Source organism: Thermobia domestica, chromosome 5, assembly GCF_964235325.1.
Source record: "Thermobia domestica chromosome 5, izTheDome1.hap1.1, whole genome shotgun sequence".
Taxonomy (NCBI): domain Eukaryota; kingdom Metazoa; phylum Arthropoda; class Insecta; order Zygentoma; family Lepismatidae; genus Thermobia; species Thermobia domestica.
In genome coordinates, this window is record NC_137458.1 from 116,022,708 (window position 1) to 116,039,617 (window position 16,910).

The 16,910-nt window shown below is 35.3% G+C and overlaps 1 protein-coding gene across 2 annotated transcripts in view; it reads right to left on the bottom strand.

Annotated features, from left to right (window-relative positions):
* Window positions 1-604: 604 nt before the first annotated feature.
* Window positions 605-16,910, bottom strand: part of sll (adenosine 3'-phospho 5'-phosphosulfate transporter 1) — a 45,331-nt gene continuing 29,025 nt past the window's right edge. The window contains exons 7-9 of one of the 2 annotated variants that reach the window (XM_081758955.1): window positions 16,632-16,846; window positions 9,009-9,134; window positions 605-5,225 (exon numbers count right to left, since the gene is read on the bottom strand). In XM_081758955.1, coding sequence (XP_081615081.1) covers window positions 5,052-5,225; window positions 9,009-9,134; window positions 16,632-16,846 — 515 coding nt within the window. In that variant the 3' untranslated portion in view covers window positions 605-5,051. Of the gene's footprint in view, window positions 5,226-9,008; window positions 9,135-10,728; window positions 11,134-16,631; window positions 16,847-16,910 lie in introns of those variants that run through there. The other variant, XM_081758956.1, reaches the window with a different exon arrangement.

The following is a 16,910-nucleotide window of genomic DNA, read 5'->3' on the forward strand; positions in this document are numbered from 1 at the left end:
GATTTTCGTAAATTTGCAATGTTTAAAAAATTTCAAAAAATCATGTATATGGATCACAGATCTGAAACTTGTTTGGGACGTTGTCTGTCTAGTCTCTATGTAGACAAATAATTGAAGGTGAATCTTATTTATTTCGTTTCAACTTGGACATTCCAAAATGGCCATTTCTAGGTTTCCAACCTCAATGGTTGTTATTATTATTATTTTCGACGTTCTAAAGTACGTCTCAATGTGCACAGAACACAGAATGTTGTCCATTCCATTATCTTTCATATGGTTTTGGTTTTCATTTTCTCTAAAACCTAAAAAGTTACAGCGTTTCACGGAAATGCAAAATACGCATACGCCCTATACAAAATGGCCGCTACAAACATACCTGTGCGGCTAAAAAATAAATGAATACCGTTTTCAACCTCCAGAAAGTAGTACAATCTTAGGTAAAAAAAATTAAAAAATAAATCAATTTTGTTAGCAACCTTTTACCTGGAAATTGGTCGATTTCATTTAGCCTCTTTTATCATGTCTCAAGTTGTAAATCAGAATAATGCACCAATAAATTACCTCGATTTGCTGGACACTTTACATCACAAACTGAAACACAGACTACAGTTTCGATTATTTATTTGCATTATATTCTTACATGAAATTAAAAAGTCAACACACGACGATCGATTTGTCACACATATTTCATGATCATTATTTCTCACTTCAAAAAAATAACACAATTAATATAACAATAAATATAAAGAATCTCATAGAACTTCGTGCCAACCACTGTACAAAATTATTTACTTGATTGGAACTTAAAAATAATTAAAATGCAGAACACATTTAGTAAATTCATTCTTAGGCAATACTTTGAGATGCTTTACATGGAGCAAAAGAATTAAGCAATTTAATTAGTATATACATAATTCGTTTCTACAGAACGAAAGGAAGATGTCATATGGAAGACATTACTGAAAATTATATTCGTCAATATTTCATTACACACGAACTCACTATTTCATTCCACGCTAAAACTGCTTAAATGCAAATTAAAATGTTGAAGGACATTATATATATATATATATATATATATATATATATATATATATATATATATATATATATATATATATACTCGTTCAGTTTTACAAGAACTTCAGTATATTCTACAAAAAGTAATCGCATTATTGAAAATCCAGGTTTATACATGTGAAGTCAGAATAAAAGGTACTTATGTGATAGGAACAAAAGTACACTCTAGGAACTAAAAAATAGGCATTTCGTCTTGAAACCTTGAATAAATTTTTAATGAGACTAAGCGATTTTGGGGAATGTTTTGTCCTAGTTTTCCAAAAGGAAATAGCCAACTTCGGAGTGACTTTCCTGATCGTCTTGCCTCCTTAAAATCTTGTCGCTTTCTTCAGGGTTCTGTTTTCTAGGTCTTTTTCAGAATGTATAGCACCACTCAAGTGTGTTTGAAACTAACCTTCTGCCGCACATAATTTTCTTCCATCTCAGTTTTATTTATTTTAGTTAACATCCCACGACTATGCACCGAGCCTAAAGGGGAACCCCAAGAAAACTTCCGTGTGGGGGTGGAGGAAAGGAAACGAGAACCCCTCAAAAAAGCTACACGGCGTTTGTCCACCACAAAGTTCACCTGGCGCGACCTGGGATCGAGCCAGAGACCTCACGCACCAGAAGGAAACGCTCCACCACTGAGCCTGTTCTGACAGATCTGTAACGACACTTTATTTTCAGCTGCACTTAAAAAAGCTGTTTTCTCAACGAGCTGCTTCAATTTATAAGCTCTGCAGAATAAAAGCAGTAAACAAGTGCACTCTTTGTTCCCGATTCCTTCTCCTCTGCTAATAAATCGTTCCTTGATTCTTTATGATTAAGAGTGTAGCAATGGTAGCTGCAAATGCCAAATAAGGTAGGCAATTACATCAATGATAAAATTCACTCCCAGTATACTTCTGTTATTTTCTACTCGTTTTTGTATTATAAAAAGAGTAATTTTTGTGCGGACTGTACAATCACCAAAAACCTTGGTAATGAATTTTTCATACTTTTTTTTTTCCTGTCTTAACGCGAAATTACAGTAGTTTCTTATAGATTTATTCCAGTAAGAAACGTGAAAAAATGCACTGAAACATATCTACAAGTTAGAAATTCAATATTTTGTCAAATGATTTCGTATTTCAATCTTTCATTAAAATAATAATAATATACTGCTTATATTTATTATACTAGCCTATCTGTTGTTGTCAAGTATTAACCTATTTCATGTGCTCATCAATATAAAACCGCATACTCTCACAACGTGCTCAAAATAACTTCTGTATTGTTTTTCTTGTTGCAATAAAAATGAGCTCCTTTTCACGAAGAGATTGAGAAAGAAAGCATTCTCTAATAATAATAATAATAATATAAAGCACAAAAGTTAATATACGTATATGTACACATATACACACAAACATATATATTATATACACTTCCAGCACCCCTTTCTTTCAATACATCAGAAGACTAGAATATAAAGAAATATATTTTAAAATTATTTTGAAGGTCTCTTCATTAAAACGTCATCTCAAAATCAAGAAAGTTATTAACATGTATAGAAACAGAACATCTAAGTACATCTCCACTTAACTTTTTTTGCATGAAACATATAATACATAAAGTTACCAAGAGTAAAAATAATAAATAAAATGTCATACTTTAATAATGGAAAATAAGACACTATTAAGTTGATTACAATTCTAAACAGATTTTTGGTCTCCTTCAACTTGAAAATATGTTATTTAGTAGTGATATTGATATTTATAGCACAGAATTATCTGAACAAGTCTCCAACAGATACTGAAGCAGTGCGGAAAATATTAAAAAAGAATATTTTTATTATGAAAGTCCAAACGGATATCCGATTTGAAAGTAATAAACAAGATTACTGCACATCACTCATTTAGCTGATGTTCCAGGCTAATTTTATAAGATCCATTATGACAAATACTGCGCTAATTATTAAAAAATGGTTATTTTTTAAAAAAACTCTTAAAACATAACACTTAAGTATAGAAATTGTTTGGCACATTTTTCTTAATTTAATGGTATGACTAGCCTTACAGTGCCAATATATTTATTCTAGCAAATAATATTGAAAATTCGCTACCGCTTTCATCCTTTATCGCTCCAAGTACGAAAAACGATGAATTTACTTAACTTAGATACTGGTTCTAGGTGCGTCAAAAAATGTATACGCAGTTTGAACTGTCATAGAAAATGTATTTTCCAATCTACACGTTAAATTTTTGGGAAAAAGTAAGGTTATATTCCCTCAATTTGTGGCAGCTGAATCGTGGGTCTAGTAGCTCAACCCAGTTAGTAGTAAGATAGTAACATCAACATGGCGGACAGAGATTTGAGCCTTGAAGAGCAGAAGCAGGTTATTAAGTTACTGGGAGTTTGAGAATGTTGCTGCGGTTCAGTTAGTGGAGACGTAAGAATGGATCTGATCCCCTTCACCGGTAACAATTACACATCTACGAGACAACTTCGGGATTCATGGAACAGTGTGTGATAAGCAGAAAGGCTGACCAGGCCCATCTCACAGGGTTACAAGCGTTGAATTCTTAGTTGCGTGCTGGAATTGTTTCAGTGTTTACCACAAAAGTCTTTAAGGCAAGGGTCACGTCATAGCGGGGTAAGTTCTAGTAGTGTGCTACGCATACTGAAAGTTGCGTGTGTACATTCCAAGACTGGTGCAACAGCTAGATTACGGCGATTCAGATTGTAGGATTCGATTTTGTGAATGGGTTCAGGAGATGTTTCACGTGAACTGGAGCTTATGGGTAGCATTGTTTGGTCGGATGAAGCATAATAATAACAATAAAGTATTATTGTGTGTACTGGGCTGAGGATAATTCCCACATTGCTACTGAAGAGGCTTCGAATTTGCCTGATCTAAATGTGTGGTCTAGTTTGTCTCCTAGAGGATTATTGGGCCTTTTCGTTTCGACAGTACTGAAACTGGGGAAAAGTACCTAAAATGCTTGATTTCAATTTCCCTGCAATTTGTACAATGTACGGTAATGACAGGTTTCATTACCAATAAGATGGCGCCCCGCTCCACTATCAAAGGAATGTGCGAACATACTTGGATCAAAATGTACCAGGTCAGGGATAGGACACAAAGGACCAATCGAGTTTTCTGCACACTCTCCGACCTTACAAAGCTCGATTTTTCTTATCGGGAACACTAAAAAAACACGTAATCCGGGCACATTTTGGAATGAAATATAAACGATATGCGCAGAAACCCCATTGGACGCTGGTGTGAAGTACAGAAGCAGTCGTGACTCATATTCAGAGATGTATTGATGCTGAAGGTCACCATTTGGAACATTCAGTTTGACCAAAGAATACACTTATATTTAAAACTGGACAATAGCTTTTTTCCAGAAATTTAACCTTTTCTACGACAGTTCAAAGTGTGTATACACTTATTTATCGAACTGGTATTTATAGTTCCATAAGTAACATTATATACATAAATTATGATATGTTAGTAAACATACAACCCTACCATTCAATTGTACTATAAAAATATCAATTTATATTTTATTTAAATGTTACTTATGCAGCTATAAATATTAGAGTTTAGTGTGTTCATCGACTTTCGTACTTGGAGCGACTGAGAATGAAAGAAAAACATTTAAATAAAATATAGTGGATTTCGAAAACATTTTCACTGGAATAAATACTTTTGCACTGTAAAGTTATTCGTATCATGTAATTTTACATTATTTATGGAGATATTGCTCAGTATTATTTGGCTTTATCTTTCACTGGTACAATATGTAACATTACTGAAAAGAAAACGAAATATATAGAGCTGCTTATTAACAATATTGTTACAAAATAAATATACTGAATATATGTACTAGAAAATAAAATAAATCGTTGATTATGCAGCACATACACCAACACTCATATCCACCTTTTCCTATAAAGTTACACACAAGCAACATGTACTCATTTTTCTAATAAAATACTGAAACTTAAACTTTAAGCATGGTCGAAGCCTCAGTCCGTCGTTTCTGTTTCAGTTTCTTTATCCTCTGATTGCAATATATTCGTAGGAACACGGCAAAGAACACAACCACTACACCTACTACCCCTACTGCAGTTACATGGTGATGGTAAATTATGCAAGACAACAAGATAGCCAAGCCCTGCAATACATAAAACAATTTATATTTTAGAATATATACAGTCTTGTTATACACAGACATACATACGAGGATCATGTCAAAAAAAAAAAAAAAAAAAAAAAAGTGTTGGTATTTTTTATGCGGGGGTTAACAACACTGAAGAAGTTGAGCAGGCGCAGAAGCATACCTTAATATTCTATGCTTGCAAGAGACGAGTAGAATTGCGTACGTGCAAGTAGCAGTAAGGTGAAATGGCTGGCGTAATACAAAATCCCGTCGAATGTCAACTGAGATCTGTCATACGATTTCTGAACGCCAAAAGACAGAATGCATCTCACAATTATCGGAAATTGTGTGCCATTTATGGACCAACAATAATGAGTGAAGGGCAGATCAGGCAATGGTGCAAAGTTTCGGAAAAGACGTTTAAATGTTCATGACGATGAGTGTAGGGGAAGGCCTAATGTTCAGACGGATGATCTGGTGGAACGCATTAACGAGAAAGTGCGATCCAATCCCTAGTTCATACTAATTGAACTCGTCAAAGAGTATCCAGAACTGTCTGCGAAAACGGTGCATCGAATTATGACCTGACACGCTGGGTTATCACAAACTGTGCGCGAGATGGATGACAAATATGTTCACAAAGAGCAAAGAAAGACAGCTGCACGTGATTTTTTGGCCTGCTGGGAGGAGGTTGGAGATAACGTCTTTTCTGACATAGTGACGGGAAATGAAACCTGGATATCTTACGTCACTGGGGACTCGAAGCAGAAGTCAATGCAATGACGGCCCCGGTTCTCCTAAAGCAAAGAAATTCAAACACTATCAGTTCACAAAATCACGGCAAGCGCGTTTTGGAATTCTTGAAGAATTTTTGGAACCAGGACGAATAATTACAACACACGTATATTGCCAAACACTAAATAATCTATGACGTGACATGCAAAATCGGTGGAGGGATGCTATACTCCGGAATTATTCTGATCCATGACGACGCCCGCTCACATACAGCTGCTCGTACTGTTGAGACAATTCAAAAATTTCGATGGGAACTATTCATTCATCCCTCTTACAGCCCCAACCTTGTCTCCAGCGATTTCTTTCTTCATCTGAAAAAGTGACTTGCATCGAAGTGCTTGAACGACAGTGAAGTGCTAAAGACAATAGTTCCGGACTAGCTACAGATTTCTACATAGAAAATATACATATGTTTGTGCCACGATACCAGAAATATCTGGTGGTTCATGGTGACTACCGAAAAATACCCAAGGTACGTACTTGTATATGAATCACGATAAATGTTTTCTATATTTAAAAAAAAAAAAATATTGGTCTTTTTTGACATATGCCTCATGTATAAATATATACGTGTATACGAAACCACAATGCTGCTTTCTGCGAGCTAAGGGTGGACTTATCAGATACTAGGTTGGTGGTTATAACGTTTTGTCTGGTCAGTGTATAGACATAAGTATGAATCGATGATTACAAAAAGGATCCGAACCACATTTTTTTTTTTTTTTTAAATTTGGCTTATGAACTTTTTCGATTCTATAGGGAGGATAAGTATCGAAGGTACAACGGTGTAAACGCAACATTAATATAGGTTGAGCGAAAGAAAGATCTGCAGTCCTGGATCTAAATACTTTTTGTTTAATATTTCAAAGCTACACAAAATGGATTTTGGTCCTTTCGGCAATCGTCGATTCATACATATAACGATTTTACTAGTGTTAAAGGATTATTCCTCACAGCGTACGTAGGAAAATTCTGTATTAGAGTTTAAGGTAAATGTAAAGATTCGAATATCACCAACAGATCGCAGCACGTGTCCCTATCTTTCCCATGTATTTCGTAGGGAGCGAAGTGCCCCCACATAGCCTAGTCGCTAATGCTCTCGAGTTTGGTGTGCTCGGTCCCGGGTTGGATTCCCGGTGGGAACCTCAGCCGAAAGGTGTAAAAATGTTCAAGTCAGCCATTCTGAGTGAGTTTTTTTTCTAATTTACGCCAGACAAATGCCGAGATGGTACCTAACAAAGCTCCCAGGCCACTTCCTATTTCCTTACTTCCTTCCCCACTTCTCCAGGTGGTGTGTTCGCCAAGAGACGTCGTCCTTCATATGTGATGGGTTAAAACAACCATTGGGGCCGAAAGCCTAAAAATATAATCCCTAATCGTAGGGAGCGACGATATTCAAAATAATTTAATCAAATGCAAGAGAGAAATACTCAAACTGTCCAAAGATGAGTTGAATAAATAATCCGTGTAGTTATGACACCCACAGAGCACTAGTATACAGATATTTCTATACCTTTCGGGACCTCATCTGAATATGCGAATTACATTATGTGGAAACATCGTACGTAGATAGAGGACCACAAAGTTGATTTTCCAATTTATCAAATGCTTAGACGTATTCTTTCAAAATGGCAGTTTAAGTCGATAGGCAGAGTAAATAGATATTACATAACATCTATTCACTCTGGCAGACATTGAAACTAGTACCATCTATTAGCGTCGGTACAAAGAATAAACACAACTCCTTCCTAACAGAGGATCAATACCAGATTCGACCAAATTGTTTCTACAAAAATACCTATGTTCTAAATTAATCAGTATAATTGTTTAGTGATGAATATACATCTTAAATTACTTGTCAAATTTAAATAATCTAATTGTAAATAAATCCAACTGCAATCCAATATCTCAGTGCAATCCTGCCTCACAGCAATCCAATATCTCAGTGAGATCTCAAAATATACACTTAAATGTTAATATTCTTGAGAAAAGAAAAAGGATATAGATATCTGAAATGAACACATTAATATTACAAGATCATAAGAGAGAGAGAGAAAAAAAGTAAAAAGTAGAATAGAGTTAGATTTGAACCAGAAAAGATGAACTCTTAAATTTACAATATAAATACTGAATAAACATGATTTAATATGCTCGGCTACCAAGCCAACTATATAATTTGATGTTAATGTATTCTAGATAATCCGTACGACGACTATCTTCAGCTTTTTTTCATTCAATACTAATTGAGAAATAAAATATTTTTTTCTTAACAAAGGCAATATTTTCACAAGATAATTTAAACATATTTTATGTAGTAACAGATTATTTGACACTCAAAACTTTGAAGTAACGAAATGTTAGTTGGCGCAGATGAAATAGTCTTTAAAATTGAGTAAAGTAAATTTCTGTAAGTACTGTTTGCTGTAATGGTATAAGGTAAAATATTGTTTGGTTTTTCATTTGATATTAACTCTTTGGATCCTGTACTTTGTCAGTATTGTTTCTGCTTTGCCGTAAGTAACTTTTCCGGACTTATCTTGCTACATTGACGTTTAAATCCTCTAAGGATGCACGTCCAAGTAACGCCTACTAATTTAATCCCTTTCTTCTTTTTGCTTGAGAAAGACCTATAAAGACTATTTACACTTTATTTTTCTATACATTATTTTTCATCGTTAAAGTAAAAAGGACAGAGCTCCGGTTAAATTACTTTGGTTCGTTGAATTGAAGGCATCTCTTTTAGGAGTATACGATATGCAGCTTAACGTGGGATCCGCATCACATGAGGTTCCATCAGGTCTCTCGTCCCAAAGGCACGTACGCTAACCATCTAGTTATGAGGGAGCTGTTATATGGTTACCGGAAGTGCCTATGGCGTCCCAGTGGGTGCTAATATGCTTCAGATCTCACGTTAAGTTGTAGGTCCACGTCTCATCTAGCCTCGGTATTGAAATGAGCGCTAAACTCCAAACCAACCAATATAAGGTAGATATATTATCTTACCTGTCTAATTGTCATAATGATGACAAACACCACAGGGCCAAACTGTGAAATGGTATAGAAAATAAACAGTTGTCCTGTAGCTGAACATACTGACAGCAGCAAACAGTCAAATATGAACTTTGGAAACTGAAATAGAAATATTTTATCACAATTCGATAATAACGAGTCATGGATGGTTGAATATATATATATAATATCTCTTTTGGTAATCAATTATAAACTGACAATAAGCTGTATTTTTATTTATAGTACAGATATATGACCCACTCGGTCTGCACAAAGTTGACAGTTTAGTGCGTTGAATGTAATGCTTCCTTACATGCTCGTGACCTCGAACGCTCAAAACCGCACGAAAATGTGCTTAAATTGTAAATCGCTCATCCCAAAAACAGTGGTATGAGTCATTCCATGCAACACGCAGCTGTTGTTTTCTAACCCAATTCGACAGTGGCATGTTGTACCTGCACGAACACGCTGCAGTGGGAGGCCTTCTTTTGGAGTGTTTGGTTGTGGATTAGAGTGTACAGAGTGTACATTGGTATCATGATGCTCAAAAAAGTATCGAACCTTTGGTTCACAACAATACATTTATTGATTTGGAAATCGGAAACGCTAATCTCCTTGAAAGTAGTCTCCTTGGTAATGCACACGCTTCTCCCAGCACTCTAACCTTTGTTGGAAACACTTCTGGAACGCAATTTTTGGAATGGTGAGCAACCGTGCCGTTGTATTCCGTACGGTGTCTTCTCTTGATTCAAACTGGATCACTTTTATTGGCATTTTCAGCTTCCGAAATAACCAAAAGTCACATGGAGTCATGTTGGGTGAGTTGGGAGCCTGACGACACACAGGAATGTTGTGTTTGGCGATGAAAGTCTGAATCAAATTTCGCGGACACTCTCCTCATGCCCGAATTCTCGTTCAAAATTGAATGTACCAAACGAATTGAATGTTTCCGCTTGAATTTGAGCTTTTGGGAAAATTTGAGAAAATTAGATGCAATATCGCTGCTCAAATTTTCCTGTCATTAAAAAAAAAAAAAAAAAAAAAAAAAAAAAAAAAAAAAATGAAATTCGACGACCGTTATGCATGTGTCCCCTCTACATCTACACTGAAGAAAGTCTCCCACGCTTCATTGATTTACGCGGGAAAAAATAAGGTTTGATGCATTCAAAGCAGGGTGGAAAAAATCACGGTTGATTTTTTTGATTTAAATCGAATCTTTCTTCTCGCGTAATACACGTCACGAACTGAAGATAAAACATTAGGAATTAATATTAAATGTTGATTATGCCATTTAAGTGAAAGTATTGGGCTTGAATTTTGAATTGATTGCCAGTCGTTAACTTATTTCAATTCCAAATAGAGATGCAAGGGTTCGGAAAAAAAGTTTTTTTTTTTGGGGGGGGGGACTCGGTTTTTCTGCTTCGCTTTTTTGCTTGGGAAATTTTGGGCTTTTTTCCAAATTCTGCTTTAAATTGATAAATCAGGTTTTGTTTCGCTTCTCTACAATACAAAAACTCATTTAAATAGTAGTGGATGCAGATAATAATACAAAACCTCGAAAATAAACATGAATTTCGAAAACATATTTCAAACAATTTTAATTCTTAACACATTTTTATTATGAATCCCAAAAAAATTAATCCATGTATATAATAAGTTGCAGTTAAGTTTTAACTTTTAAATGCATTATAAGCAATATTTTTATTGTGAATTAAAAATACAAAAACAATGAAAAACTGTTACATGACATACAGAATTTATTGTACTATGTGTGTGAGCTCAAACAAATAATACATCGGAAAGATAATAATATATTTACTGAACAAACGCACAAAGCAAATTTAAGTCTCGATGCCGTAGCCTTCTCAAAAATAACAAGTTCTTCTCTTTGTTCATTACGTATATCAAGTGGCTCAAGTGGTACAACGTTGGCTTCGCATTCGGGAGGTCACGGGTTCGATTCCCGCTGCCGACCATCCTGACTGGGGTTTTCCAGTGTTTCTCTCACTCCTACCAGGCAGTTGGGATGGTACCTACTAAAACAGGCCCTGTCCGACATTCCCAAATCCTTTCCATGTTGTTGTTAGATATCCAATATAAAACAGCCTCTGAGCTGCATCTGGTGATTGTTAAATAAATAAATAAATAAATAAATATCATTCCCTCGTCAATCTGTTATAGCCTATAAATTTATTATGTCTGACTTCCGAGACTTTCATAAACATTCGAACTAGAGTAACAATGAAAAATAATTATTGTTTTATTACAATTCAACGTATTACTTTGAAAGACTGAAAAAAATGCAATCTTTGTATGGGACACTCAAAAATCACCTAATTTGTTAATGCACCTCTTGCTTCTGCCTTTGCTACCCCTACAGAAACTTCTTTGAAATGGAACAGAAATGTTGAAAATGTATTTTCTATTAATTTATTACATACGTAATAATCTGTTACCACCTATCAGGTGCTTCGAACCTGCAAAATCGGTAAAGTCCCAAATTCTGTAATGCACTGACTGTTCCTTAAGATTGTTTAGTCAGGAAAGTACTGAATTTCCTGTTTATGGATCATATGCGTAATACTGTTCATCTGAGCATTTGGTTTCAGGTGGTGGAATATATAACCACCATCACGGTTTACCCAGTCCTGAAGGTTTCTGAATTTTTAACAAGAATTCAACACGTCATTACGGAACTTTCCCTTTAAAAAAACATTTAAGTCAAGCACAACAAACATGAGTGAGTGGTTAGCTTTTCCGCTTTTATTGGGAAATCCGGATTCAGTCCCGCATTCGACCATTCCGACAAAAGTTCTTAATTCCATCTGTGAATGTAGAGATAGTGCGTGTACTGTGATTCCTGGCTGATTTCATTTCTTATGTTTTAAATTGTTGTTATTACTAATTACCAGCAATGACGGATTTGCGAAAGAGGTTAGGGTGGGGTGTCTTTTGGACTGAAGCCTGTTCTCCGAAATTACGAAATTTCTAAAACAAACGAAATTTTAGTTATGTCTTTACTCATAAACTTCAAGCTCCTTTCAAATGAAAATCAGGCATTTAAAAAAATAAACTAGCCATAAGAAAAAACCCTCCCAAAATACTTTTCTAAATCCGTACTGATTATTTGTATAAAATGGTATTCAAGGTTGCATCCGGAAGATTATTGCTACATCATTATACAGCTACAGTATAACAGAAATGTGGAAGTATGCCCTGACGGATATATTGGAAAACAGAAGTTTAACTATGTGCTAGAAACTAGGGTACTAAGCTCTAAGAAATGAAACACGAATAACTAAAATTGAAATGACCTAAAGAAGAAAAAATGTCGATAACTCAGAAGTTAAAATAAAGTTATATAGCCTCTAAAATTGCTCTCAAATACTACGTACTTAATATTTAATTCATGAAACGTGTGATCCATTCATCATGATGGTGAATTCTATAGGGAAATATGGCATTTAGGTCATGAAATCTTGTTTAAGTATAGAGTATACTATAAGAAAGCTATTTAGATAGAAAAATCATGAAAATGAAAACAGCCAAAATTTCCGTTTTTACCCTAAAAAGCCGGCTTTTTATGTGAAAAAAAAACATCAATTCAAAAAAGTCGGCTATTTTGCATCTCTAATCCCAAACAATGTTTCTTAAGCACTAAGGAAAAAGTACGGCGGCGTTTATCATGTTCAACATGAATTTTTTTTTTTTTCACAAGTTACTCATATTTTGCAGGGGCATACCTAAAAAAGAAACTAGCTTGCGGCACGAAATACATATAAAATACGCAAGTTATAAAATCTAAAAAAGATTTAAGTTTCGGAGAGGGTATCGGACCCCTTTATAAATACGCCCCTATTATCTAAGAACAAACAAACAGACGCGCACACAAAAGAATTTTCGTCTTAAATGTCCATGGTGATTTTCTCGTTGAAATAATTAACGATTTAAAAACCTTATGTTACGAAGATAAGAAAGCAGAATTCCTCCGTTACCCGTTCAAAACGGGATTTTCCCTAATCATTCTCTGCATGAAACACTCGTTTTCATACTGTGCTGTACATACATTTGCATCTTATTGTATTATGATTATCTTCCATAATTTAAATAACACAACAGAGGCTGGATTTTACTTTTTACTTTAAATTAATTTATTTCGGAATTTGATTTAAATCAACGATTTTTATTTAAAAAATCAAGTGATTTAAAATCAATCCACCCTGATTCGAAGTAAATCAAATTGCAAGACAAAATTAGATTATATGACTGGCAACAGGCGAGATCGAGCTCACTTCAAGGGAAAGAGGCTGTACTAGGCATATTAGCTACTTTCGTCACACGTAAGGACATACGTGATGATGATGGTATTCGTCAGAAGGAACAAGGGTTTGTGGAGGAAGTAAACAAATATGTAGCAGACGGAAGTGTGGACAAAGAATATGTTTGGAACAGTGACTAAAGTCAATTTAATTATGAAATGTCTTCATTGGCAACATTATCTCACAGAGGCTAGAAAACTATAACTGGTGTGCTGTAGTCTGTGCATAGCTCTACACAAGGCTACACAATTGATATGGCTTTATCAAGCTCTATATCTGTTTTCAAAAGTCATGAGGCACTTGTGGCCCAAATATTTGAAAGGACCTTCAAGCAACCTGTCCACAAAACATTCATGTGGAAGCAAGCAAAAGTGCAAAATGACGAAAGAGTATATGAAAAGTTTTCTATCATCCTTGGTGAATACGTACGTGATGATGCGAAGAGCCTAATGCTGTGTGATTCCTGGTCAGGCCATAAATATCATATTCTGTTAGATGAGTTTTCCGAAAGAGGATGTTACATTCAAGATAAAGCCATCGAAGATAATAAAATATTGCCAACTTCTTGATGTATTCTTCTTTAGGCAATAGAAGCTGTATGTGAGAAGGATCGTTGATTTTGTAAGACTACAATGTGAAAAAACACAAGTAAAGTTACACAATCGTTATTTCATCATGAGACTTCATTCTGTGCTGCCATCAACTTTCTGCATCGAAGTACAAGCCTGTTTTACAATATGCTTGGCAAAAGGCAGTTTATGATCTTGACATATCAATATGATCGTTTGAAAATGTAATTAGTGTGGCTTTTGATATTGAACTGCTTGAATGCAGAAGTCCTGTTGAATGTCAAAAAGTGACTTTAGTCAGAGTATTTTGTTCTGTTCCATTTTGCTTTGGCGACTTCATTGAAACCCCACATCTGCACTTTGAGGACTGAATAGCGGAGCAACACTATCAGGTCAATGGAAAAGATTTGCTGTTCAGACAGCGTAAGTATTTTAAGCAGAGGGAAATATAGCAATTGCAATGTGTGTGTGTTTTTTTTTTGTCCTATTATATCGATATTTTATTTCTTCGTGTTACCAAAGTTTCTCTCTTAGACCTTACATCAGTGATCTTCAAAGGTCTCTCGTGATGAGACACGCAGTTTTGTATGCGAATGACTCACAACACTGTTTTTGCGATGAGTGATTTATATTCTAAGCACATTTTGGGGGCTTCTGAACGTTCGAACGCACGCACCTCCCTTTAATGCTAAGTAATACCAACGTTCAGGCAGCATACTTTTTCGATGATACAAAAACTGGAACTTTTATTTATTTATTTATTTTTTCAATCAAAAAAGTATGGTATTTTGTTGACCACAAGAAAATGCAGATGATAAAGTGATGGTCCTCATAGGTGAACAGGGCTGTCAAATAACGGAATCCATTTCTTACTTGACGAGTAACTTGAAACTCAGGTAAGAAGTTTCTAGTTTAATGAATAGTAACAATTATTGGAATAAAAGAGAGACAAGCAACTATACTATGCCATTAATGAAAGGCACAGTATGGATTCAGAAAAATAACAGTTTAAGTAAAAATAATATACAGATAGACACGAATTGACTGTTATTCCTATCCAAAATAACCACAGATCATACATATTGGTATTATGTGTATCTCAAAGACAGTATTCTTACAACTAAACGATTAATATAATAATTGAGAATATCATTAACATAAACCTTATGTACAATTTTGATTTCCGGCTTACAAAACCAGAATTATTAATCATTAATCATTTTGTTGAAAGTACTGTGCAATTTTCTGTTTCTGTAATAAACAACCGTCGAACACACCCCAAGAATTGAAATAGGATGTATTGAACAGAAATCTAAATGTTAAACCTAAAAATACATATTATTATACACTAATTTTTAATTCTTCTTTCTTTTTTGTACAAAAGAAACAATGCTTAAGTGGAAACTCTTGTGAAAGATTAATACTTTCTTCCTGCCAAAGCTAGTAGTTTATTGTTTGTAATTGCATTCGGCGTGGGTAGGATTTCCCCATATCTTGTTATCTAGCATCTGCACAAAAGTTGAGCAGTGTTAAACGTATCCATAGTATTTTAACATGGAATACAGCAAGGACAATAATTGTATATCGGAAGTTCATTTATACCAGGTTATTACATATGACTGGCCCGATTTCATAAATTCACTGTAGCTTTATTATTAGACAAATTCTCACAAAGCTTTGCAAACGTATTGAAAAACTAGAAAAGTTTTTTTTTTTTTTTTTTTTTTTTTTTTGGTGTGTGTGTGTTTTGCAGGTTTGCTCTGATTTCTGCCACGACAGCGCAGTAGTGAGTATTTATTCAAGATGGCGACATATGCAGAGAAAGCTTATGTTGGGCTCGAAATGAAATGAAATGAAATCTTTAAGTTTTACGTCCCACGGTTATGCCGGTTAGGCTAAAGGAGACGGTGATGATGAGTAATGAATGAAATGGTGGAATGAAGAAAGTGGGAGGAAACGGGAGAACCCCGAGAAAACCCACGCACACGGTGTTTGTCCACCACAAAGTTCACTTGGCGGGGGCTGGGATCGAACCCGGGACCCCCAGCACCAGAGGTGAACGCTCTACCACTGAGCCACCGTGGCCCCCTATGTTGGGCTCGAGTTTCAGTGCTCAGTCTCTCCTAAAAGTGCAACGACACTTCCGAACGAAGTTCAACTAAGATCCATTAACTACCAAGTCCATTCGGCGTTGGTATACACAGTTTACAGCTTCAGAATGTCTCTGTAAGGGTAAATCAACCGGTCGGCCTACAATGAGAGACGGTTGAGCGCGTGCTAGCGAGCTTTACACAAAACGCACGTAAGTCGACGAACAGAGCCAACGGAGAGCTGAACATTCCACAACCTACCGTTTGGAAGATCTTACGGAAACGATTGAAACAGAAGCCTTACCGCTTGCAATTGCGTAGTTAGACGCTCTGAATTTTCAGCACAGTTGCAACAGCTTATGGAAGAAGACGGGTTTTGTGAGAAACTTATCCTCAGAGATGAGACAAAATTTTTGTGAATGTCACTAAAAAAAAACTGAGTTTTTTAATAAGTCTGCTAAGTTTTGTGACAATGTATGTCCAATAGTAAAGCTACAGTGAATTTATGAAATCAGGTCATCATTTGTAATAACCCTGTACATTAATTTTCTTAAATTGTTTAATTTTTCTAGATCACTCTCATTTCCAAGATTTTTGTTTCTTCCCGAGATGAGGTAAATGATAATTCTAATTGCTTACCTGAGTCATGAAACTTAATGACTGCATAAATGCTCCTTGCTGGACGAGAGAGACTGAGGTAAGGAGGCAGGAGAAGAGATTGACACCACACATCATCTGTACTGATGACATCTTATACTGAGTAAACAACTCCCCTTGCCAATTAGACGTAAAGCTATCGAATACCATATACGCTACCAACAACAGGATTCCAGAGAATGTCGTCACAGCTCCACCTAGACGCAATAGAATTTATCTTGATACAATATGAAAAGTGAATTTCGTTTTCACACATTAATA